At 45.5% G+C, this 27961-nt stretch overlaps 1 protein-coding gene across 1 annotated transcript in view; it reads right to left on the bottom strand.

Annotated features, from left to right (window-relative positions):
- The window catches only part of BRF1 (BRF1 general transcription factor IIIB subunit), a 255619-nt gene extending 229245 nt beyond the window's left edge, over window positions 1-26374 (bottom strand). The window contains exon 1 of the mRNA XM_074996369.1: window positions 25973-26374. Within this exon, the coding sequence (XP_074852470.1) occupies window positions 25973-26159 (187 nt within the window). The 5' untranslated portion in view covers window positions 26160-26374. The remainder of the gene's footprint in view (window positions 1-25972) is intronic.
- Window positions 26375-27961: the final 1587 nt, after the last annotated feature.

Here is a 27961-nt window from a genome sequence, read left to right as displayed (position 1 = left end):
CACAGAAAGCAAAGTCTATAAATGAAAGACTTCTGTTCTTATATTCTCCCATCAACCAATTTTACAGACAAGTGAACAGTTCTTCACACTCTGTAATCTGCTACAATGCTTAAATGAATAAACTCAGCACAGATACGTTTTCCACTCTAGACCATTCTAACTGCATCTTACCCCTCAAAAATAAAAATCAGCTCACTTTCAAAACCATTTCGCCCCAGGGATAAATACACTGCTCTCTTTCCACAGTGCTTCAGTCTGAAAATCACAAACAACAAAATCAATATGGACCTAATACAATGTGAAAGATTCAGCATTTTCATAGCTGTCAACAACGTACTCTGCAGTATTTCAAGCAAGCAAGCATTTGTTGCTGTCATAAAGATAGCACATACAGGAAGACATGCACTGCTGGAAATAATCTCTCATTAAGTCTGATGCAAGACTGCCACCTTGAGGAATCCAGGAGATAAGCATAAGGGAAAAGAGTTCATAAACTGCTACCACTTATTTTTTTTAAAACCAATGTTCCAGACAAATACCTGAATATCAGAAGAATAAGTAGAGTCTTCACCCTCCCCTACTATCACCACCTTTGTATTTACCGATTAATTTGACACCCAGGAAAATGAAAAACTAATATATCTAGGTAAAGCCAGGCAAAATAGGGGCACGTGTTGTTCAAGCTGCCCAGTAAGGGTCTGCCAATCCAGGACAGTCCTGACACACATCTCCCTCTGTTCTGGAATTTATGGCCTCACCCTCTTCCGGCTCAAATTTAACATTAGACAGCATCAGTCTGTATACGAGCCTTTCATCTTTGGAGACTGGGACCACAAAGCAGAAGAGCAATTTTGGTAGCACTATCTTGTACCCAGTTTTGCATATCAAGTAAAATAAAAATAAAAAAGCTGAAAAGCTAATAGAATCAACTCACAAGTGTCCAAGGCTGCACTAGAAGCAGTTTGAGAGATCAGCACTGAGTTGCATTGGGGAGATCCTTGTGGGAAAACTTGTGAACAAATGACTCAGATCAATAACGCTGATTCTTGATGTCTATAAATTTAATACTACAACAATACAACACATAAAAAAGCCTTTAGAAACACCTCTGGAAGGGGTTGAAAACCTTTTTTCAGCCAAGGGCCATTGATCCAACAAAAAAATCTGTTGGGGCCCTATACAAGTTAAAAAAAAAAACAAAAAAAAAAACAAAACCACCACCTGTTCCAAAGTGGGGGGGAAACAAAAAAAACACCACACCTCACTCACGGTCAGCTGATCTCCAGGGCTTCCCCCAAAGCAAGAACACTGGCCAAATAAATTAAGCAGAGCCAGCTGCAGCATGGGCCAGAGGTTCCCCATCCCGCTAATCTGTGGGATAATTTGCCACAGACAAAAATCTAAAGTACGTCAACAGAAAACGTATTTTATTCAGCCAGTTATCATAACTGTCTTAATAGAAAACAATTTGTTTCTGTATTTTGCCTATTTATCAGGGTAGATAAAAATCATGATATTTTTTCAGATAAAAGTTTTATAATGTAAAGCAGATTTCATGTGCACATGGCTCCTGGTTTTCATCCCATTTTCTAGTCTTAAATTTCTAAAAACAATTTTTATGTAGTTTAGTTGTTAGACTTTAGAGATTTTATACAAACTGCTTCTACAAAAAAGTTTCATACTTAAAAATTATCTTCTATTCCAAAACAACAGACAAGCCAAAGGCATAATTAACTTATTTACTAGTAACAGAGAGATAGCCATGTTAGTCTATATACTATCAAAACAAAGAAGCAGTCCAATAGCACTTTAAAAGACAAACAAAATAATTTATTAGGTGGTCTTTTGTTAGTCTTTAAAGTGGCACTGGACTGCTTTTTTTGTTTTGATAACTTATTTACTGTGTGAACACTGTAAAATTCAAAACCACTAAATTTACAGACAAATAGCCAAAACCACATTCATAATCAGCCCCACTTTTTCAATATACTGAATTTTCACAAGTTAAAGCTGAAATGCTTTTGCTAGGCTGTATTTCCTCAGCCTGTTCTGTTATTTCCCTTTTGGGACTTGTCCTGTAGTAAAATAACAGAACCCCAACTAAATCCTCTCTAGCACATCAACAACAATCTACACCTACCCTGGAAAACGATCCCTCATTTACACAGACCTTTGGGAGCAGGCTAGTCCTCACAAACAGCATCTCCCCAAACCTCAAATACTCACCAGCTACCCACTACGGAAACACTAACCTTGGAACCAACCCCTGCAACAAACTTTATCAACTCTGATCACTTATCTACACTGGCAACACCATCATAGAACCTAACCACATCAGCCACACAGTCTCAGTCACCTGCACATCTACAAACATGATATATGCCCTCATGCGCCAGCAATGCCCCTCTGCCTTGTACATTGGCCAAACCAGGCAGTCTCTGCACAAAAGAATAACTGGACACAAATCAGATATCAAGAATGGTAACATACAAAAACCAGTAGGAGAACACTTCAATCTCTATGGTCACTCAGTAACAGATTTAAAAATGGCCTTCCTTCAACAAACTTCAAAAATAAACTTCAAAGAGAAACTGCAGAGCTGCATTTCATTTGCAAGCTTGACACTTACAGGTTGAACATCTCTACCCCAGCACTCTCTCGTCTGGCAACATCTGTAATCCAGCATGATTTTAGTTAGCCAGATGACCACTTATCATGGGTGTGGCCATGTTTCCCGTGGTCCCATAAAGTTTGTTTACAGCCCCCGGTCCTGGCTCTCAGTGTTCTGTGTTGTTATTTTGCTGTAATTTACCCCTAAATGTCTTCTAAAAGCCCAGTAAGTAGTGAAAGTGTTGGTAATGTGTTAGACAATACTGACCTCTCGTGGTCTGGTAAATTCTCTCATTCAGCACAGGTCAGGTGCTGAGGGTGCTGGAGAAGAATGGTTCAGCCTACATTAATCTGAGTTTGAATAAGGACTGGGAGTTGCTGGCACACTACAAAAGCAATTTTCCCTCTCTGGGTACTCACACTTCCTCAGCTATAGGGAGTGGGCCACACCCAAACTGACTGACTTGGCCCCGTTAGCACTAGTCCTCCACTTGATGGGCAATTCCCTTCTTTTCAGGTACTCGTATATTTAGGCCCGCCTCTGTAATTTCTAGTTCATACATCCATCGTGGCTCTAGTTTTTATCCATGACATCTTATGCGCAAATATATGTTAGTTTCTAGGGTGCCATAACACTCCTCGTTTTCAAGGATATAGACTAAAAGAGCTACCCCTCTGATGTCACAGACCTGTGTTGCTAAATCACCTAAGTAGGAGCCTACTTTCAAACTCCAATTTTTGAATTTTTTTTTTTTGCATAAAAAGTTCACAACTTTATTAACCTATTGAAAATCTAAAATAACCTCACACGCTGTTCAAAAATAAATCAGTTTTTTTCTGAAACTACAAAAATTATATATCACTACATTTTTATAAAAACTATTTTAGTCCTTTTTTCTGCAGGCATGTGTCATATTCCTAGTGAAGTCAATGGAACTACTCAGTTTCCAAGGCCAAAAGGGATCACTGAGCTCAACTAGTCTGATCTCCCGGGTATGACAGAGACCATAGAAAATAATTTCCCCGAAAAATTCCTCTTTAAACTAGAATTCTTCTTTTGGAAAACATCCAATACTGATTTAAAAATTTCCAGTGACACAAACTATACCATGACACTTGGCAAACTGTTCCAATTGTTAATAACGCTCATTGTTAAAAATGCGTATGTTATTTCCAGCGAGAATTTGTCTAGCATCAACTTTCAGGCATGAGATCTTGTTATACCTCTCTCTGAAAGTCTGAATCACTTTTACCAAATATCTGATCCTCATTGTCAAAGGCAAAGTACATTAATGTTCTATTCTAGCTAAGGAGGTACCCACACAGATCCTGGAATGTTAACATCTGAAACAAAGATAAGGGAAGTACTAAATGAGTTAAAGAACTGGCACTAATTAGTAAATGGGATTATAGTGAAATGTAAAGAGTTTAGTAACTTGTAAAATTACCTGATATATACACTGGGTTCCCCAAACATGATAGACAATGTGTCACCTCTTTGATGAGGTGTCCACATTTCACTGGGATTATGGACAATAATGTAGATGGTGTCCATCTCCTCTAAAAACCCCTGCTCTGAAGGGTGTATGTCTGGCTTGAATTGGGAGTGTGTTCTTGGTGTGCTGCCATCCAAGGTGGAAAAGCCCGGCAGTGCTCAGCATTTTGGTTTCTCCAACACTCCCACTTTTAGTAGAAACATTTACAAAGCTTAAAAGCAACTGAAGGGGAGTTTGCCTGTCGCAGAAGACTAATTTCACCAGCCTTTGTGGCATTTTATAGGAGCTGGGATCTCATCCACTACCCAGCCCGACTGACAACAGCCTTTAATAGACTCTAACCTCTAACACAGACTATTTGGCGGAGCGAAGAAGGGGAGAGCTATTCAGCAGCAATGTCCAGGTAGGAAGCCAAGCTCTGCCTCTTCAAGCTACTGGGAAATGAAAGTATTCCAAGCACGGTGATGTTTCCTGGACAGTATATAGACACTCCATCTTCTGCATCAGTGGCCAACAGGTCTCTGACGAAACTTAAACATCCCCCAGCTGATGAAACTGAAGAGCAGCATTCACCTTCTCTCGTTCCCTCCCATCCTCCGACACAAAGGAGTGAGCCATATGTGGGCCTTTGTGTGCACCAGATCTGACACACATCTCACCACACACTAGCAAACAATGACATGTAATACCTCATTTGGCCAATAATATCTCTGTGAAATGTTTGTAAAAATTAGGGATACTCTCTGACATTGTGTCCTGGTGACACTGAACAGATAAATGTTACAAAACAGGTTTCTTCTGTGTAAAAATAAAAGAACATAAGGTAGCAGATGCCTATCCATGAGAAAAGGTTCTTAACCTTCCACCTTCAGGTCAGCCAGAAGCTCACCCTCCAGCAGCTTTGTAATGGGGCAGTATGACCCTCAAAGCAGCCCAGTGCCATAGAGCAAGGGGCTCCCTGGACCAGGTAATGAGTTTCAGTTCTTCAAAACAATTCAGTGTACCACAACTCACTAAGGTTACAACACGTATCTAAACAGCATCACGTATCATCATCAGAAAATTAATAACTCTTCTTGCATGAGATATGTATGCAATGCGTACTAAGTGTTACGCATATATGCTGGAATGATTATTAACATACATTTAAACTGGAAACATCAGTAGGAGTCGGTAAACAGATCTGCCCTAGACAAAGGTCTGTGTATTTTCTTCTCTGATCAGTCAGATTGTCAGGTACAGACAACAAAGATCCACTTACCTATTAGCTGAACAGAACAAACAGCTTCCAGCAGGGAACAGAAACTTTATCTGGACTATGAATACTGAGTGGCTGAACCTCAAGTGATAAGCAACTGAATTTATGCTGTACAGTATTACTGTATTTTATAAAATTATGATACACTGGTGATTCACATAATCATAAAAATCAAGGTATTCATACTACATGAAGAATTATGGATACTCAACATTATGCTTTAACCTGGTCTGTGTCCATACAAAATGATTCTAGGTCTATTCTAAGCCTCTTCCAAACGGAAGGGAAGATCAGTTATTTGTCTTCTATGTAATCCCATTTACATACAGCGTGAGGGGAAACCCGCAGGAAGGGAGAAACAGAATGAGGTCATTCTGCCTCGTGACATGAGGTCAGGAAACTCTGAAAGATAGTAGTAGTAGCATCCTTCAGTCTACATAGGCTATGGATCGCGCCCTTTGAAGTTCCATTTGGGATCATCATTTGCAGCGTCGACTGTGACTGTGAAGGCCCACACAAGAGTGACAGTCCTTGCTGCATCTGTTGCACATGTAATGGGTGTCTGGCAGGTCCTTACTGTGCTTTCTGTGGGCTCGCTTCTCCTCTCCTAGCTGTCTGATCCTCATCTCGCCCTTCTGAAGGCCCTTGTGTAGTTCCTGCCTCCATCTGCTGCGATCGTCTGCCAGCTCCTCCCAACTGTCCGGCTCGATGTGTACCTCCCTGAGGTCCCTCTTGCAAACACCTTTGTAGCGCAACTGGGGGTGCCCGGGACGTCTTTTGCCAGAGGCTAGCTCACCATACAGGATGTCTTTTGGGATCCTTCCATCATTCATCCTGTGGACGTGGCCAAGCCAGTGGAGCCGACGCTGCCTGAGGAGGGTGTGCATGGTTGGAATTCCAGCTTACTCAAGGACGGCGGTGTTGGACACACTGTCCTTCCATGATATTCCAAGGATGCGCCTGAGGCAGCACAAGTGGAAGACAGTCAGCCTCTTTTTCTGGCGGGCATACAGAGTTCAAGACTCACTGCCGTAAAGGAGGGTGCTGAGGATGCAGGCTCTGTAGACTTGCATTTTGGTGTGAGTGTACAGCTTGTTGTTATTCCACACTCTCCCGCTGAGTCTGGACAGAGTTGTGGCTGCTTTACCAATCCTCCTATTTAGCTCAGACTCCAATGACAGGGTGTCAGTGATGGTGGACCCGAGGTAAACGAACTCGTGGATGACCTCTAACGAATAGTTGTCAATGCTGATTGATGGAGGGTCAGCAATGACCTGAGCAAGTACATTTGTCTTCTTTACACTGATAGAAAGCCCAAAGTCCTTGCATGCTTTGGAGAACCGATCCAGCAGTTTCTGAAGCTGGTCTTCTGTGTGTGACACTACACCAGCGTCATCTGCGAACAGCAAATCTCCGATGAGGACTTCCCGCACCTTGGATTTAGCTTTCAGCCTTGCAAGATTAAACAGTTTCCCATCAGATTTTGTGTGCAAAAAGATGCCCTCTGTTGAAGATCCAAAGGCATGCTTCAGGAGGAGCACAAAGAAGATCCCAAACAATGTTGGAGCAAGGACGAATCCTTGTTTGATGCCGCTCCTGATGCTGAAAACACCCAATAATGTGCCGTCATATTAGATGGTTCCTCTCATGTCTTCATGAAAAGACTGGATCATCTTGAGTAACTGTGGTGGACAGCCTATCTTGTGGAGCAGTTTGAACAGTCCATCCCTGCTGACCAAGTCGAAGGCCTTGGTTAGGTCGATGAAGGCAATATAGAGTGGCTTCTGCTGCTCCCTACATTTCTCCTGCAGCTGCCTCAGAGAGAAGACCATGTCAACGGTAGATCTCTCTGCGCGGAATCTGCACTGTGATTCAGGATACACCCTCTCAGCAATCTTCTGGAGTCTGCCGAGAATGACGCGAGCGAACAGTTTACCAATGATGCTTTGGAGGGAGATTCCACAGTAATTGTTACAGTCGCTTCTGTCTCCTTTGTTCTTATACAAGGTTACAATGTTAGCGTCGCGCATTTCCTGTGGCACCTCTCCCCCTCTCCAGCACAGGCACAGTAGCTCATGTAGAGGTTCCAGGAAAGTGTCTGTGGCACACCTGATTACCTCTGCTGGTATACCATCCTGGCCTGGGGCCTTTCCTACTGCAATGCTGTCGATGGCTTTCTTCAGATCATCCGCAGTTGGTTCCTGGTCCAATTAGTCCATTACCAGAAGGAGCTCAACAGCATCTAGGGCTGTATCAACACAATGTTCCCGCATGAGTACAGCTCGGATTAGTGCTCAACCCAGCGCTCCATCTGTTTGGCTTTGTCAGCAATGACTTCACCAGATTTGGATTTCAGAGGTGCCATCTTGTTCTGGGTGGGTCCTAATGCCTTCTTGATGCCCTCGTACATTCCCCTGAGATTACCAAAGTCAGAACTGGTCTGGATGCTGCTGCATAGCTCAAGCCAGTAGTTGTTCCACAGCACCTGGCCCTCTGCTGTACTGTTTTTCTGGCTGTTCTGAGCGCTTGCAGGGTACTCTGGCTCAGCGAGCGTTTGTACTCCAGGAGTGCAGCACGCTTCTTTTTGATGGTTGGAATCATCTCATTGGAGTTAGCTTCGAACCAGTCATTTGTGTTTCTGGCTCTTCTTCCAAACACCAACAAGGCTGTGCTGTAAATTGTATCCCTCAGATGCTGCCATCTGGATGTCACATCAGCACCCCCAGGGCTGCTGCACAGATTCTCCTCGAGGGTGTCTCTGAACTTTTCAGCTCTCTCTCTGACTTTGCCGTCTTTCTGGCATCAATGCGGGGCCTTCCAGTTGGTTTAGAGTAGTCCAGCTTCTTGGGAATCACCTTGAGTTTGGAGCAAACTAGCGACTGATCTGTATCGCAGTCGGCACTATGATAGCTACGTGTCAGAAGGACATTTTTGAGGTTATCACGTCTAGCGATGACCACATCTAGTTGATGCCAGTTGTTTCAAGCGTGGGTGTCTCCATGACACACTGTGCTGTGGCTTGGTTTGGAAAAATGTGTTTGTGATGCACAGATTGTGGTACGTGCAAAGTCTGAGAAGACGCTGTCCGTTTTCATTCATTTTTCCCCACACCGAAGTGGCCTAAGCAGGAAGGCCATGAGTCACGATCGGCTCCAACTCTCCCACTGAAGTCATGCAAAATGTACAGTTGTTCATGAGCAGGTATTTGCGCTATGGCAGCGCTAAGCACATCATAGAACTTGTCTTTTACTTCCGGTGCGACGTACAGGGTTGGCGCATAAGCGCTGATCAGGTGGACAGGACCAGCACAAGTTTGAAGTATGACCTGAAGGAGTCTTTCTGATCCGCCCATGACTAATTCCACCATTTGTAGAAGGGTGTTTCTGATGGCGAAGCCAACACCATGCTCCCTGGGTTCTTCTTGGGCTTTACCCTGCCACAAAAAGGTGTAGTCCTTTTCCTTTAGGGATCCTGAATCTGCGAGTTGCGTCTCCTGCAGAGCAGCAATGTCAGCTTGGAGCCTCTTCATTTCCTCATTGATGACAGCGGTCTTTCAGGTGTTGCTGATGTCCTGAAGATCTTCAGTCAAACTGGTCAGCATGGTCCGCACACTCCAGCAAGCAACCTTAAAACTTTGATGGTTTCCTTTTCTTGTTGATTTTCTTATTGGTTTCCCTGGTGCTCAAATTTCAGTCACTTGTCAGGTTTGGGAACCTTAAGCCTCAAGCACCCAGTGAGGCCGGTGAACTGTGGCGGGACATTACCCTTCTGGCTGGGGGCTGCCCAGCTTGAGGTGGGCGGTGACTGTCCAGTGAGATGCAACGATCTCACCCACCGTCGAAGGCAACCCCGGCGCTCGTTCTCTACACCAATTGAGCAAGAGCTTATAACCGGCATCTGTTACCTCCCGTGTTGGTTCAACACTGCTAAGCAATGCTGGAATACCTTTCCAGGCGCGAGCCTGGGCAATATTTTGGGACCCTGGGCTGCCCAGATGCCAGTGTTCCCCTCTCAGCTTTACTGATATAGTCCAAAGGAGAGGATAACCTCTACGTCTGGTACCACCTCAGCTGCAGGAGTTGCCGGGTCAATGCCAGAAGTTGGCACAGAACCGCCTTATGACTCCCCTCCAGATTTTCTGTCAGGGTTTACTCCCTTAGCCTCGCTCCTTCCCAGGATAACCCACAAGGCAGTGGGGCATGGAGAACGTGGGTAACGATCCCACTACCTCTTGCACCTCCCTGGCACCATGTGTCCCCAAAGCTCCCCATGGACTGAACCTCCTCAGGACCCTCCTCCCCACCCCTCTGCCTCTCACCAGTTATCACTCCCAGCTCCCCGCCCCATCCCCTTGTCCCCCATCCACTCCCATGTCCCCCCACCTCACCACACTTTCCCCTATCAGCTCTCATCGCCCCCAGGTCCCCCTTCTCCCGGCCTCTCCGCACCTGGCCACGCACGGCTGCAGCCCCACGTCCTCCAGGAAGGTGCTGATCTCACGGCCTAGCTGCGCCCTGGGTCCCTGGCCAAATCTACCAACTCTTCTTCTGGCTGCGGCTGCCCCGGAGCCCCATGGAGCTGCTGCGGGACGTGCATGCATAGATCGCAGGACTGGGACTGGAAGCCCAGGCAAACTGATCTGGGCGTGCCACCACCAGCCTCTGTGGGTGCCGCCATCCACACAGCCATACCACACGCCCCTAAACCACATGCCCACCACCGACACCCCTCGGTCTCACCCCCCTGCACTCCCCCAAGCCCACTTGCGTCCCGCTGCCCACACTTTACCCTGGGGCGGCGGGTCCCTCAGCTTCAGCCAGCAGTTGGGAATGCCGCCGCCATAACCATCTTTCCGCCCCTTACCCCTGTAGAAGTAACTAGCTCCCCCTAAGCTCCCCCTCTAAACTCTCCTCTCAAAACTCCCTCCTGTTAGCAACCACCCTGTTTGCAAGTGCTCGGTCGCAAGCTCCCTGGTCGCTTGCCACCAGGGTTTAAAAAGGTCTGGACTTCCTGAGAGCCCTTCCCTCTGACTGTCGCTAACAGATACTAACAGATTGCTTAAAAAGTCCTGAGGAATTACATTTCCTTTTAGCTCATAAGTAACTGATAACTTTGTCGTGCATCTCATGAAGCGGGTCTTTGCCCAAGAAAGCTTATGCTCCAAAATATCTGATAGTCTATAAAGGTGCCACAGGACTTCTTGTCGTTTTTAAAGACACAGGCTAACTCAGCTACCTCTGATACTTGATATTTTCATTGTTATCTGATTTCATGCACTAAAATTCAAACATGATGTTCATCACAAACTCAAATGTAACCAGTCATCCTATATTGCAACAGCCTCCAGAGGCTTCAAATGAGAAGGGAGTGCCGTTGTGCCGGGCACTCCACATACAGAAACGCTCCCTGCCGCACAGAGCATCCAGTTACAAGACAGAGGGTGTTGGTGAAGACACAGAGAGAAAAATGTCTTGCCCAAAGTCATAAAGCAGGTCAAAGGCAGAGCCAGGAACTGAACTCACGTCTGAGTCCCAGCCTTATCTGCTACCACTAGGCCACAGTACATCTGTTTCCCAGTATATTCAGTAACATGCCACTGACTGAACACCTTGTACAGATGTACGCTAATTAACAATTTTGGTGGGACGTGTCTAAGATCACCTTGTTCCATCCCATGCTGACCCAGGTGCAAGGTTTCTTACCCACTGGAGCCCAGGACAAAAAGCAGTGTGACTAACTACAGTTTTAGCAACTTAATTTACTTTTTTCTTTCAGAAAAAAATCTGAAAGATAAGCAGAGACAGAAACCACCTCTCACCTACTGCAGACCCCTGAGTTACGTAAAGGTTGCACTCCTGCGCGCGCTCACTTAACTCAAATTTCGCACAAGTTGGAGGGGAGCCAGGAACCAGGTGGTAGCCTGGCTCCTGGCTCCCCTCCACTGGTGGGAGCCAGGAAACTGACCAGCACTGATGTGCTGGTCAGTCTCCCAGCTCGCACAAGCCCAGGGGAGCCGGAAATTAGGCTGCTGCCTGGTTACCAACTCCCAGCCACTGTGGGAGCCAGCTGCGGCTTCTCCTCAGCTTCGCACCAGTGGGCAGACAACCACAACAGAGTGGCTTCTCCCAGCTGGGGAGAAACCACGTCGCCACATCCACCTGTCCCCCAGCTCCTCCAGCTGGGGGAAGCCAGGGAGAAGCCACAACGGCACAGCTGTCTGCCTGCCCAGCTTCTTCCAGCTAGGGACTGGGGGGCAGAGAGCCAAAGCAAAGCAGCTTCTCCCCGGCTTCTGCCAGCTTGGGGAGACGGGGGCTCAAGCGGGGAGCTGAGTTCCCACCAGCCCCCAGGAACCCCAGGATTTTGACTTGCACTTAACTCACGTTAATGCAAGTTAAGCGCAAGTTGAAATCACGCATATCAGGGGTTTACTGTACATAGCTAAACAGACACAAAGGAAGACAACTGCACGTTGAGAAAGGTAGTTCCTTCAGCTAAAGCAGGCGTGAAGTCTCTGGAAACTGAATATAGGTGAGAAACCTGCTCAGGCAAAGACCTTTCATCTAATAAGACACTTATGATTCTCTGGAAGGTCCTGACTGAGAGAAAGTCACCCATGGCAGGAGAGAAAGACTGGTAAGAAATCTTTCTTAAATAAAGACTGTAGTTTAAGGCTCAGCCACAAGAAAGCATACTTTGTTTTATGTGTAATGCTATCATCACTCCTTATACTTAACTATTAATCCTGTGTACATTTTGTTGGTACATTTGTTTTGTATTTACTATAAAACAAACTCAGTGTTGTGTTTGAAGAGAAGGTTGTTTTCCCCAAGTTAATAAGGTGTAACGTGGCTTTTTGTCTTCTTAAATAAGAACAAATTTTATTATTTCTCCAAGTGGTTCAGGCGAGGGCTGAATACCTCAGGGCACACAGTTTTGGGGAAATTCCAAACCTGTAGCACGCTGCTAGCTGTAAACAAAGTGGAAGCCAGAGTGAAGCTGCAGAGAAGCTGCTGGGGTCAAAGCTGCTTAAGCAGAGCTAACAGGTAGACCCTCATGGCATCACCTGCATGTTTGTTGGCTGGGAGCTAGAGCAGCCACCATCCAAGTGAGAAAACCCCTCTTTAGAACTCAGGAGGATGCACTTGGTATGCTTCCCTCTGAAGTAACCCCAAGCTCTTAGCCTCCCTTTGGAGAGAGCTTCAAAACAAAAAAGAGAAAGAAAAAAAAATCTCCAACAGCTGCCCGTCAGTCTTAGGCATGCATACTCACAGACTTTTCCTTAAGACACAAGAATCAAGTCATTGCTTTTAAAAAGGTGATTTATTAGCAAAACAAAGGATATATGTGATAAAGCATATACATCTCATAGAGCTGGAAGGCCATCAAGTCCAGTCCCCTGTACTCTTAACAGGAACAAGCACCATCCCTGATTTTTTCCCCCCTGAGATCCCTAAATGACCCCCTCCAGGGCTGAACTCACAATGCTGGGGTTAGCAGGTCAATGCTCAAACCACTAAGTTTTCCCTCCCTTCTAACCTATTTGCCCCAGACCTGTAAATGGCCTTCTCAAGGACTGAGCTCACAACCCTGAGTTTACGCAGGCCAACGCTCAAACCAATGAGCCATCACTTCCCTGTTCAACATACTTGGTTATGAGGTATTACAAAGCAACTAAAGAAAAGGTAGAGTAAAGCAGAAAGAATCCCTTCCCTGGGATCCAGTTTAAAAGTGATAATGTACAGGTGGGTACACCAGCCAGCCTGAGAAGTCCCAAACTAAACCCAAAATAAAAAAATAACTTGATCGCGCATAACTAAGCATTTCCTTTCTACTTACATATCTGTATTCCCAGATTTCTTCTGAGGCCTGGATATTTACTGAAATCCTCCAAGCCTGGTCCAGACTTAAATCATCTCCATGTCTCTCTTCTCTGGCCACACAAAAGACTCTCCCAGCACATAACTGCTTCAATCCAAAAATCCCCCTCCCTTTTCCCACAGGTTCACATGGCTGCTGGCCAACACAGATCCTATCATCTCTGGGCTGAACCCTTTAGGCATTCATTCATGACAACTACCTATAAATTTCATTTGGTGAAATAGTTCTTGTGTTATGGGAAGGAGTAAATAACTCTTCTTTATTCATTGTTTCTACACCTGTCATGATTTATAGACCACTATCATAGCCTGCCTTATTCATCTCTTTTCCAAGCTGAAAAGTCCCAGCATTATCACTCTTTATCCTCATTTGGCAGCTATTCTATACCCTTAATCATTTTTCTTGCCCTTTCCCGAACTCGAGTCTCCATTGCCAAGATATCTTTATTGAGATAAGGCATCCACATCTGCACACAGTATTCAAGGTGTGGGTGTACCACACATTTATGTAGAGGCAGTACAATAATCACTGCCTTCTACTCCATCCCTTTCTTAATGATTCTTAACATTCTGTTTGCTTTTTTGACTGCTGCTGCATATTGAGTGGATGTTTTCAGACAACTATCCACAATGGCTCCAAGATTTCTCCCCAGTAGTAACAGCTAATTTAGTCCTCCTCATTTGATATGGATAATTGGGATATTTTCTAATATCTATTAATTTGCATTTATCAACATAATTCTTCCATTTTGTTGCTCAGTCACCTAGTTTTGATTGATCCTTTTGAAGCTCTTGCTAGTCTGCTTTGGGACCTAACTTGAGTAGATTTTCATCACCTGCAAATTTTGCCACCTCTCTGTTTACCCCTTTTCCCAGAGCCTTTATGAACATGTTGACCAGGATTGGTCCCGGTACACTAGTTACTTCTCTCCACTCTGAAAACTGGCAATTTATTCCTACCCTTTGTTTCCTATCTTTTAACCAGTTATCAAACCATGAGAGGACCTTTCCTTTTATCCCATGGCAGCTGACTTTACTTCAGAGCCTTTGGTGAGGGACTTTGTCAAATGCTTTCTGGCAATCTAAGTACATTATAACCATTGGATTCCCCATTGTCCACATGCTTGTTGACCCTCTCAAAGAATTATAATTGACTGATGTGGCATGATTTTCCTTTACAGAAATCATTTTGACTTTTCCTCAACAATTTACATGAGGGACTCAATGCCATAAAGCAGATGAAGAACAACAAGGCAGCAGGTCCATATGGGATTCCCACTAAAATCTTTAAAAGTGGTGGTCCAGTGCTAATTCAGCAGCTTTATCTGTTTATCCTTAAAATCTGAATAAAGTAGGAGATACCTAGTGAAAATGAGGAACACCCCGATTGTCATGTTCTTCAAGCAAGGGGATGAAGCAGACTATGGAAACTATAGTAGATCCTTTTCATGCCACTGCAGACAAAATTGTGGCATGAACCCTTGCAACTTGCCTTCTGCACTTGTCAGCAGCAATTCTACCAGAGTCACAGAGCGTTTTCCAACCATGTCGCAGAACTGTGGATAAGATCTTCACAGCAGAGCAGCTGCAAGAAAAGCGTCGGAAGCAAAACTGACCACTGTGTATGGCTTTCATTGATCTAACTAAAGCCTTTGATTCAGTGAATCACCATGCCCTCTGGATTGTACTTTTGAAGACTGATATATCTACCAGGACATCCAATGTCCTAATGTTGCTTGATGACAACATGGAAGTGACTGTTTTGAGCAGTACTGGCTCCCAGAGATAATCTTTCAAAGTACAAATAGGAGTCAAACAGAGCTGTATCATCACTCCAATCATGTTTGTGGTTTTTATTGCTATCTTTCTTGACCTACTTGCTGCGAAGCTCTCAGCTGGCAATGTAATCATCTACAGAATGGATGGCAAGCTGTTCAGGCTTAGCAGGCTGAATGCTAAAAGTAAGATTTCCACCACATCTGTCATGGAACTTCAGTATGCTGATGAGAATACAGTTTTTGCCCACCCTGAGAAACATCTGCAAACTATCCAGAAAGTATTTGCTAATGCTTACACGTCTTGGTCTCATGCTCAACATCAAGAGACCAAAGTGTTCCATCAGCCCTCTCCAAATGAGGTACCATGTGCTCCAGCTATTTAAAAATAAATAAATAAAATAAATAAATGAATGTAGAAGTTCTGAAGAATGTTGACCGTTTCTTCTACCTTGGAAGTCATCTCTCATTCAAAGCAGGTATTGAGGCAGAAATCCAATACCATCTGAGCTGTGCCACTGCAGCCTTTGCAGCACAGGATTTTTGATCATCACAACATTTCAACACCAAGCTTCTTGTTTATCAAGCCATTATTTTCACAACATTTGGATATGAGTCTGAAACCTGGAAAACCTACAGACATCACTTGAAAGTCCTTGACAGGTATCATCAGTGCTACCTCCGCAAGATCTTGAAGATCAAGGGAAGACAGAAACACCAACACTAGAGTTGTGGAAGAGGCAAATAACACCAATATCGAGGCAATGATCGTCCATCAGCAAGTCCACTGGACCGGTCACATTGTCCAGTGCCAGACCATCGCCTCTCAAAACAGGTCCTGTTCTCTCAGCTGAAAGAAGGGTTCCATAACATAGGCTACGTCTACACTAGCACACTACGTCAAAGTAGCCTATTTCAAAGTAAGAACATTGAAATAGGCTATTTCGACGCGTATCATCTACATGTCCTCCAGGGCTGGTGCCATCGACGTTCAACATGGAAGTAGCGATGGAGAACGTCGAAAGGAGCCACCCCAGAAGGAAATGCAGAGCGTCCACACACACAAGTGCTCCCCATCGAAATAAGGGGCCAGCAAAGCCTCAAGCCGCTCCCTTAAAGGGCCCCTCCCAGACACACTCGGCCTGCACAGCACGAGATCCACAGAGCCGACAACCAGTTGCAGACCCTGTGCACGCAGCATGGACCCCCAACTGCAGCAGCAGCAGCAACCGCCACCAGAAGCCCTGGGCTAAGGGCTGCTGCACGTGGTGACCATAGAGCCCGGCAGGGGCTGGAGAGAGCATCTCTCAACCCTCAGCTGATGGCCACCATGGAGGACCCCGCTATTTCGAAGTAGCGGGACGCGGATCATCTACACATGCCTTACTTCGACGCTGAACATTGTACTAGGGCGCTATTCCCATCTTCGGATGGGAATAGTGATTTCAACGTCTCACCGCCTAACATTGATTTCAACGTCAAAATAGCACACTGCACATGTAGACGTGACACATGCTATTTCAATGTTGAGCCTGGCTACTGCAAAGTAGCCGGCTAGTGTAGACGCACCCCTAGGAAGACAAAGGAAGCATTATAAGGACTTGCTGAAGGATAATTTAAAGAGTGCAATATTGACATTGACAATTGAGAAACACTCACCCAAGATCACTCAAAATGGAGAGAAGCCCTATGTGATGGTTCCCTGCATTTTGAACTTGCCCACCAACAAGGTGAGGAGGACAAGGGGCACAGGAGGAAAAACAGACTGGCCTTCAATCATGGTCAATAGCTTCCTGCCATACAAGGAAACATCTCTCTTCACTGTAACAGAACTTGTGGTTCAAAGATAGGCCTCATCAGCCAGCCAAGGCTCCACAGCTCCCGTGGAAGATGATCATACTAAGCAATGAGTGATTGCCATCATAATTACTATTTCCAAGCGGTCCATCTCTTGGACCAGACCTTGCACTCCATTCAGGACTAAATCAAGAATTGCTTCTCTTCTTCTGGGTTCCAGAATCAGCTGCTCCTAAAAGTTGTCAAGAAACATTTAAGGTGTCAAGAAACTCTCTCTGCATCCCATACTGAGGTGATGTGTACCCAGTTAATAAGGGGATACCTGAAACCCCCCATTTCTAGGTGACACATCAGGGAAGTGCACGTCCCCCATACACACAAATTCTATGGGCAAAAGGGACAACAGGCTGGCCAGCAGCCTGCTTGCGGGGGAAAGGGGAGAAAGTTGGAGCCCACAGCAGAGTTCTGCCCCCCAACACACACACTCACCAGCAGCAGCAGGGCAAGTGGAGCTACATGGCCCCAGCTCACTCTGCCGCTCCAGCTGCATCTCTCAGTGCAGGGGCAGAACCAGCCCCCACACTCACTGGCAGGAAGCAGAGCAAGCTGAAATTGTGTTGCTTCGCTTACCCCACTGCTGCCAGTGAGTGTGGCTAGGCAGTACCCCTGCTGCCAGCACTGCCCTGGCCCTCCTAGTCTCCCAGGCCTCATCACTCAGAGGAGGGGAAAGAGGCAGACTGGAGCAAGACTGGGGCAGAACAAGGCCAAGCAGGGGTGGGGAAAGGCAGGGCAGGACCTGGACCTGTACTGGCCTTTCTCCAGGCTTTTGGGCAAGGGGCTTGGTCACATGACTGGTGCCCCCGCCCACACAATCCAGACACTTTCACCAGTCATTCCTGTCCCTATTATTTTACTTTTATAGACTATCTAATCTCTCTTAGTATTCCACAGTAACTATCACCACTCTGGTCAGTTATGTATCCCCACTGCTATATTCATATTATAAAATTACTATCCATAGAGATTTTGTGGAACAGTTTGGTTCATTTAAGACTTTTACTTAGTTTAATCACACACTTTCTTTCACATATAGCACAACTCCCTCACCAGCACAACCTGTTCTGTCCTTCTAATATATTTTATACCATAATATTACTGTGTCCCATTGATTATCCTCATTCCACCAAGTTTCTCTGATGCCCATTATATCCACATCCTCACTCAATATGAGGCAATCTATTTCACTCATCTTATTATTTAGACTTCTAGCATTTGTATACAAGCACTTTAAATACTTGCCACCATTTAGCTATCTGACATTACATGATATGATTGAATAGGCCTCTTATTTGAGCGTTTCCTCATCAGACATATTTTTCATCTCTTCTTTATGAACGCACAGAGAATCTCTATTAATAGACCCTTCCCTAAGGGATGTCTCTGTCCAATCCATGTGCTCCTCTGCACCATTTGGGTTTCCCCGGTACCAATGTTTAAAATTTCTCAACCATCTTTTTAACTAAGCGTCAGCAATCTGGTCCTATTTTGGGTGCAGTGGAACCTATCTTTCCTGTATAGGCTCCCCATTTCTCAAAAGTTTCCACGGTTCTTAATGAACCTAAACCCTTCCCTCCTTATACCATTGTTTAGCCATGCATTGAGACCCTGCAGCTCTGCATGTTCACCTGACCCTGTGCATGGAACTGGAAGGATTTCAGAGAACGAGACCACCATTGAGGTCCTGGATTTCAGTCTTTCACCTAGCAAACTAAATTTGGCCTCCATGACCTCTCTCCTATCCTTCTCTATGCCACTGGTACCTACATGTAGCACGACCACCAGCTCCTTCCTGTACTACACACAAGTCTAGCTATCTAAATGTCTTGAGAGATCTGCAACCTTTGCACCAAGCAGGCAAATCACCATGAGGTTCTCCTGGTCATTGCACATCCAGCTGTCTGTTTCTAATGATCAAATCCCTCATTGCTAACACCTGTTTTTTTCCTAATAACTGAGTTCCTTCCCCCATAGAGGTATCCTCAGTGCAACAACATACCACAACTATCTGGAAGTAGAGTCCTAATTAGATGACCATTTCCCTTTGGTCCAGCAGGATGATCTCCTTCCCTGAAATTCCCACTCTCCTCAACAGCACTGAGTCTGTCTGACCACAGATAGAATCATTCTACTGTGGCCTGGAAAGTCTCATCTATGTACTTCTCTGCCTCCCTTATATTCTCCAATTCATCCACCCTGGTCTCCAAAGCCTGTACATAGTCTGAGGCCTTGGAGCTCCTTGCATCAAATTCACACATACGACACTTGCCCATAGGGCAGGTAATCATGCACACTACACTGGGTGCGTTAAACTGGCTAATCCCCACACTGTTGCTAAGTTGCTGCCTACATTCTCTTTTTACTCACCAAGGCTGGGTCTACACTTGCCCCCAACTTTGAAGGAGGCATGTTAATCAGGGCAACAGGAATTTACTAATGAAGCACTGTGGAGAATATGCCGCACTTCATTAGGCTAATTCTCCCCCATGGCAACTTCGAAGCATCATACTTCAAAGTGCCATCAGGCGTGTGCCTGCGCTACTTCAAAGTGCCTTTACTCCTCTACATGTCGGCACTTTGAAGTTTCTCCTGTCACCCTGATTAACATGCCCCTTCAAAGTTGGGGGCAAATGTAGACAAGCCCCAAGAGAATTAATTTCTTCATAGTTTGTTTTTTTTAAAATCAGATGGTTCTAGTTTTAGTTTAATTTAATAAGTTTAAATAATGTTAGGTACACCTTCAAACTACCTCACAAAACTCACATTAGCTGCTCGAATTTGCTAGCTTGACAGACCATATCACAACACGTTGCAAATGCAAACTGGTAAAACCATCATCCAAGTGAATCTCTGCACAGCAACTCAGAATGCTGGGGCACTGTACCAAAACATCCAGCCAGAGTACCTACTAACCACGACTGCCTCCAGGATCGTGCTGCTGTAGGGACATAGGCAGTGCGAACCACAGTGGAAGATGTACCTTTTCTTTTTTAACTTTACTTTCGGGCACAAGGATATAGCAAATTTAACATCCAGGAGCTCCTGACATGGACAGCTCTCAACGTGACTGCTAGATTCCTGGAACAGTTTAAATTCAAGATTGGCTGAAGCCTTGAACAGCCTCTGTAAAAAAACTGGAAAAAGCTTGCGTCTTTCTTTGTACATGATACCTTTTAGTCCACTGAGAAACAGAAATTGAAAGCCCAAAACTTTACAGAAGAAAGAGCTGGTATTTAGGCTAGACAGACTAGAGACATTAATGATTTTATGAGGCTGCAAGTGTCTGTGTAGCACGTTTATTATGATGAGATTTAACTGTAACCATTTTTAAATGAGATATTTAGTATTTTACTGATGTTTAATAAAAATCAAAAAATCTGATTGATTTAAAAAAACCATACTTTTTAAAATTTAATTTTTACCCAACCTTGCCCTCAACCAACAAAGATGTTGCTGATAGAAGTGCTCCTGTAGACACAGCAGTAGTTTGCTAAATTTGAAACTAACTACAAAAACAAAAAAAAATAAATACATAAAAAACCTCTTCCACTAGGCTTTCCCACAATAATGCCCTTCATTTTGTAAGTATATACATATGTACTAGCATATGTCTTGCTTGTAGAGAAAGAAGAAATAGTTGCCATGTTCAGTCACAGGAGATACTCTGATACTAAGGGACATAAGAGCATTTAAGAACAAAAGACAACTGGCCATCTTGACTGAAGAGGCTAGATGAAGCAAGTCATTTGCTCACCATTTGTTCAATTTTATTCACTTTTTAAAATCTCTTGTGGTTCTAGTTCTGTAGTAAGAACTTAAGTTTAAGTTACACTCACTTCCAGGAGACGCGCAAATTGCAGCCCTACAGCCTGATGTTGAGCTCAGGTGATATTACTCCTTCCATCAGTTCCTGAGACCAGAATCATCAGGAAAATGATTTAGATACTGATTAGCTCTTTATGATAAGATTATCAGATCCAGACAGCCCATTGTTTTTCTCTCAACAGCACCATGTGCAACTTTTTCTGCCAGGCTATTTCTTGCCATCCCAGGGTGGGAGAGCAGGAGTACAAGAAACAATCAGTGATAAAATATCACCAGCTCTGAGATTTATCATTTATTCAGAAGTAAGTAGGTAGCTTTGCCTAGCAAGTGTATTTGACATTTTGCTCATACCATTTCATTCTAATGTACAGTAGTCCCTCAAGTTATGCAGGGGTTGCATTCCCACACACACTCACGTAACTCAAGTTTCACATAAGTCGGCGGGGAGCATTTTTTCCCCAGCAGAACACACATCCTGCAGCCGGGAAAGCAGCAGGAGCACCTGGAGTTCCTTTTGAAAGGTAAGACCTGTGGTTGGAGGGAGCAATTGGTGAGGAGTAAGCTGGTGGTGGGTTGGGGCTGTGGGTGGGGGGGGGCAGGGGGGGGTTAAGCCTGGGGTGGGGGGTGATGAGCTGGAGCCATGCACGGGGGAGTTGAACCAGGGCCTCAAAGGCCAGGGGCAGGTTGAACCAGGGCCAGGGGTACCAAGATTTTGAGTTGTGCTTAATTCACGTTAATGCAAGTGAAGCGCAACTCAAAAATCATGCATTACCATGTCTCATCTTCTTCTTTTGGGTGTCTGGAAATAGCCATCAAGACAGCTCCTTGAAACATGCAAACACCAGCAACTAAGTAATATTTATAATAACAATCTTCTTCCACATTTCTCCTACAGTTAAGACCAGACCACTAAATGTCTCAGCTATGCTTAGCCTTGGAAGTGACAAATGTTCTCAGCAGACCTAAAACTAAGGAAAAGCCTCTACTGCTCTCAAATCTGATAAAAGGGAGAAGAAAACAGTATGTACTGCTAACCAATATTATCTCATTCTTTCTTTGTACTCCCATCTCTCAGTATTCAACTTCTCTTATACTTAGATTGTAAACTATATGGAGCAGGGAGCTACTGCATTTGTACAGTGCCAAGCACACATGGAGGTCCTGATCCATGACTGGGTTCCTGGGCACTATGGTAATACAAATGTTTAATAATGAAATAGGGAAAAACCATAATACATCGTTCCTGTTCAGACAAAGCAGCACAAAATGTGTCATCCGAACCATTATGGGGTCACGCTAGGAAATATTGCATGCAGACAGTGTTCTAGTCAAGTGTATTGCCAATGCCTTTCCACCTAACACAGACAGGGCCTACCATGCCTGATCTCACAAACTTTTACTATAAATTCATTTATAACACAAACTGTATTACAACACTGTTGACTTGACCACAAACATTTTATGCTGCTTCTTAGATTTGTTTTACTTATACTGTAAATGGGACATTAAGGCTGCGTCTACACAGCACTCCCCTTCTGGAAGTGGAATGCAAATGAGTGATATCAAAAATTCAAGTGAAATGAATGAAAAAGGGTTCTTTCCAAAACAGGGTTTTTCCAAAGGAACCCCATCTACACAGCTGCTTTTGGTTCTGGAAAAAGTCTCTTCTAGAATCGCAATCACATGAGAATATGCAAATGAGGTGAGAGAGATGTAAATCCACATTTCATTTGACTTTCCATCTCGCTCGCTTGCATTCCCCTTTTGGAAGTGGAATGCTGTGTAAACGTGGCCTGTGTGTGCAGACCAGTGTTTCCCAAATGGTGTTCCACAGAACCCTGGAGTTTCGCAAAGTGAAAATAAGGATTCCATGAGAATATTCCATTACAATAGCTGACTCCTCTGTGGCTCCCTGTCCTGCTGCCACTGAAACAGAACTAAATTTAATTGGTTTAATGACCAGCAGTGCAGCGGGAAGGATCCAGCTGTTAAATCAACTGAATTTAGTTCCACTATTTCAGTGGCGACAAGACAGGGAGCCCCTCACTTGCCCCTCTATCCAAGCAACCACGCCCCTCCATTGGGCATGGCTCAGCTCGCTCCCACCAGCGGAGCACCTCCACACATGGCCACCCACTGCAAGCTCCCTAGCCAGCGCCACGGCTGGGTTAGTCCCGGGGGCCGGTTTGGGGCTAAGGTGGGTTAATCCTGAGGATGGGGGGGGAGATTTGGGGCTGAAAGGTGTTAAGCCTGGGGATGGGGGGCATATTTGGGGGTTGAGGAGGGTAGATCCTTGAAATGAGATTCTGCAAAATTCTTTTGAGTTCAGAAGGGTTCTCCGGCCAAATAAAATTGGGAAACACTGGTGTAGTCCATAGTCTGGCTCACAACAACATAAGCACTTGGAGCTAGAGCAACAAAGAGCCTTAGGCATTGAAACTCTTAGGCTGTGTCTACACTTGCATTCCTCTTTCGAAAAGAGGAATATCGAACATGCAAATGAGGCACTGATTTACACCATCACGCTTCATCTGCATAATCTTTTCTGAAGAGATTTTTTCGGAAAAAAAAAGTAGTGTAGACAAGGCTCTTTCGAAAATACATCCCATCTTTGAAAGAACCCTTCTTCCACTTTTGTTTCAGGACGAAGGGGTTTATTTTCGAAAGAGCCCCATCTACGCTGCTTTTATTCTTTCGAAAAAATCTCTTCTGAAAAGAGATTATGCAAACGAAGCATGATATGTAAATCAGTGCCTCATTCATAAGAACATAAGAATGGCCATACTGGGTCAGACCAAAGGTCCATCCAGCCCAGTATCCCGTCTGCCGACAGTGGCCAATGCCAGGTGCCCCAGAGAAGGAGAACAGAAGACAATGATCAAGTGATTTATCTCCCGCCATCCATCTCCTGCCCTTGTACTGAAGGCTAGGGCACCATACTTTACCCCGGCTAATAGCCATTTATGGACCTAACCTGCAAAAATTTATAGAGCTCTTTTTTAAACCCTAATAGAGTCCTGGCCTTCACAGCCTCCTTGGGCAAGGAGTTCCACAGGTTGACTGTGCGCTGTGTGAAGAAACATTTCCTTTAATTAGTTCTGAACCTACTACCCATCAATTTCATCTGGTGTCCCCTAGTTCTTGTATTATGGGAAAAGGTAAATAATTTTTCTATATTCACTTTCTCCACACCATTCATGATTTTATATACCTCTATCATATCGCCCCTCAATCGCCTCTTTTCCAGACTGAAAAGTCCCAGTCTCTCTAGCCTCTCCCCATATGGGACCCATTCCAAACCCCTAATCACCTTAGTCGCCCTTTTCTGAACCTTTTCTAATGCCAATATATCCTTTTTGAGGTGAGGAGACCACATCTGCAGCATGCCAATATATCTTTTTTGAGGTGAGGAGACCACATCAGCTGTTAGGCAGAAGCAGGTTTTAGTAGTGGGGGATTCGATCATTAGAAATATAGATAGTTGGGTTTGTGATGACTGGGAGAAGCATATGGTGACTTGCCTGCCTGGTGCGAAGGTTGCGGATCTCTCGAGGCATCTAGACAGACTTATGGGCAGTGCTGGGGAGGAGCCGGTGGTCGTGGTACATGTCGGTACCAATGACATAGGGAAGGGTAGAAGAGATGTTCTGGAGGCCAAATTTAGGTTACCAGGAAAGAGACTGAAATCTAGAACATCTATGGTGGCATTCTCTGAAATGCTTCCAGTTCCACGCGCAGGGCCAGATAGACAGGCAGAACTTCAGAGTCTCAATGCATGGATGAGACAATGGTGTAGGGAAGAGGGGTTTAGATTTATTAGGAACTGGGGACACTTTTGGGGTAGGGGGAGCCTATACAGGAATGATGGGCTCCACCTAAATCACACTTTTGATTTCCCTCATTTGCATTCCTCTTTCGAAAGAGGACTGCAAGCGTAGATACAGCCCTAGTGGTGTAACACCCGCTTTAAAGGTACCTTGCTACTCAGTGGAATCCACAGTTCTAAGTCAAGTGCCTAGTCTCCTCATAAAATGCATGAGGAGAATTAGGCACCCAAGAATGAAAGCCACCAATGCCAGCAAGGTAAGAGTGTACATACTGAGGGTAAACAGTAGGAAACTCTATGGGGATGGGTTGGCCTAAGCCCTATCCTTTGAAGTGACTCAAGTCTCTAAGAAAACACTTCCCTCCACTCAGGAGTCAGCTCAGAATGTTCTGATATCACCATCACTCATAGGAATCACTGTTAGCCTATGTGTAAATGCATGTGGCTAGAATGTAGGAAACCCAGGTTTGATTCCCTTGTCTCTAGCTGCCTGGGTATATATAAACCCAGCAGCTGGGTTAAGGAGATTGCCTTGGCCATGCAATGTTCTAGGACAGATCTCTCCTGCACAACCATGTATAATATTCATACAGGCAAGGCAAAACTGATTCTATAGGCCAGTGGCTAGGACATTCCCTAACCACCCTGTTTTTGAGCCAAGTTCAAATCCCTTCTCCACAGCAAGCAGGGACTAAATTCTCTCATGCTGGGCAAGTTCCCATAACTAATGGGAGTAAAACTGAATGAAAGCGGGGGGGGGATTCTCTGAATGCACCTGTTGGACAGGCAGACACACAGGTGCTTTAAAAGAGGGCTGTGAGGATTTTGGAAACTTTTAAAGTTCATCTTTATAGTTATCTCAAGTTATCTCCATCAGCCGATCTTCAAACAAATGGCTGTAGCGAGGACAAGCTTTTAAGCACCCACGTGACTATAGAAGGCAAAAGGTAGGAACCTACAAAGTTACGTGGCAGTTAATGTGGGCTTTTGAGAAGTCTGTCAGGTTCCCATGTCATTTTCTGCACCAAGCCCTTAGCCCCGACAAGCCCTGCAGCTGAATCTGCACCGAGGCAGGGTTCTACCCATATGGATCTCACTCCACAACTGCGACCTTCATTTGGATCGCTCTTTGATAAAAACAGTCGCAAGTCACTTTCCAGCCGCACCGAGAGGGCTGGAAAACAAAGACCGGAGAGGAGACAATCACTTGTCTCCCTGTGCTCGCTCCGGAGCTTCCGCAGGCTGGCACCCGCCGCTGCACACAACGAGGGGGCAGGAGGAGTCACCTGGGGACTTACTGACCCCCACCGCCTGTCAGAAGAGCCTGGCTCAGGCACCTCTCGCGCAGGACAAGGAGCTCCGCCCTGCTAGGGCCGGGGAAAGAGGCGAGCTGCCCCCAGCTGCTGGGAAAGCCAGGCCCGCCCGGCGCGGAGCCACCCCCCCCAGCTCACCATCCAGAGACACGAACTGCCCCACGGCCGAGGACCCGCCGCCGCTGTTCTCCACGAACTGCACCTCGGAGACGATGATGTTGTCCTCGAGCACCGAGCCGCAGCCCGTACACACCGCATCCCCCCGCGCCGCGTCCACCTCGATCTCCGAGCCGCCGCACACGGCGCACACCCGCCCGCCCGGCATGGTGCCCCGCGGCAGCCGGCACTCCGCACTCCCGAGCCGCGCTAACCGCCTCCGCGGGCCGGGCGTCCGGCCCCTGCACCGCTCAGTGCACTGGCAGGCCCAGTCCGGGACGGCTGGAGGAGGGGCCCCAACACCAAGCTCTTCTCGCGAGAACTCGCCGACAGCGGCCGGTTCCTGCTAGGTCCCGTATCTACCAGCAACCAGAGCGGGGCGGGGGTTGTCGGTTCCAGCTTCTGTTCCTGTCAGTCCGCCCCCACCTTCACGTCAGTCTCTCAATCAACGGGGGCCCTGCGTCAGCAACCGCCGCCCCGCCCCCTGCAGCCCCACCCATAGCCCCTTACCGCGTTATCATCTAAGGTTCCAGCTGATTGCTCCCGTGAGCCTTAGCGGCCACCCACTGTCCATACCCTCACGCCCGCCTGTAACGCTGTCTCAGCCCACCTGCAGTCCTCACACCACTCCTCCAACCCACCCCCTTTCCCCGCAGCCTTCCACCGAGTTCTCGGCTCACTCTGCTAAGGGGCCGCCGACCCCGGGCTCCGTCTCCTTCCAGGCTCATCGCTATCCCCTATAGCCTCCCGCACTCTGTTTCCTACATAAGGCTCTTCTCATCTACCAGTAGATCCTTTTTGCTGCCTAGCACTCGCTATACACAAGTACTGGGACTTGAACCCAGAACCCATTACTCTTGAAAGCACCAGCATCTAACACTTACTCTATTGCCTCTGGTATTCAAACTTAAATCCTTTCTATGAGCCGCTGACCAACAGGTAACAAGAACTTTATCAGGTCTGAGATACAGCTACAGCACAGCATTAGGTACTAATCATCTAGTACTTGATACTTACAGTATAGCATTTTACATTTTCTAACTGTATGACAAATAATTCATCCTCAACACCCCAACCAGGGGTCCCTGAGAGCACAGCATGAATGTCAAATAATTTGACTTCTGTCTGTTATAAATCATGCAAAGTATTTAATGTATTAACAGGAACATTTTCTGTAGTCACTGAAATTCTCATGGCCTAGTAAGAATACAGATGTATGCCCTTCTTAGCATAGTTTATCACATGGGTTCCATTTGCTACAATCCAGAGATATGTGTAATTCTCCAAGAGTTACAAGGTTTAAAAAAAAAACCTATTTAACTATAATGAAATACACACAGTATAATAGAAAGATATGGACATGTTGACTGACAAAGTGGCACATTTTAGGAAAAACTCCTTTGCAGTTTATCATAGAATCACAGAATTCTAGGGCTGGAAGGGACCTCAGGAGGTCATCTTGTCCAGACCCCTGCCTAAAGCAGGACCAACCCCAGCTAAATCATCCCAACCATGACTATGTCAAGCCAGGACTTCAAAGCCTTTAGAGATAGGGATTCCACCACCTCTCTTGGTAACACATTCCAATGCTTCACCACCCTCCCAGTGAAACAGTTTTTCCTAATATCCAATCTTCACTTCTCCCTCTGTAACTTCAGAACATTCCAGACGTTGAGCCATTGACCACTACCTATTGGGCCCATCCATCGAGCCAGCTTTCTATCCATTTTACATCTTAAACATATTGTGTAGCATTTATATTGTACTTTACATATATTAACTAGTTAATCTTCACAACACCTCTGTGAGATAGGCAAGAAGTATTATCTTTCTTTTACTGAAGCAGAAAACGAGAGGTGAAAGTTAAGAGACTTGTCCAAGGTCATGGATGAAGGCACTCCCAAATATAAAATTAGATCATGGGTGGTTTTGGTCCTGCTTCAGAACATCAGATCTCACAGTATCATAATA

The sequence above is a fragment of the Carettochelys insculpta genome, chromosome 6, assembly GCF_033958435.1.
Source record: "Carettochelys insculpta isolate YL-2023 chromosome 6, ASM3395843v1, whole genome shotgun sequence".
Taxonomy (NCBI): domain Eukaryota; kingdom Metazoa; phylum Chordata; order Testudines; family Carettochelyidae; genus Carettochelys; species Carettochelys insculpta.
This window is presented reverse-complemented; position numbering and strand designations above follow the sequence as displayed.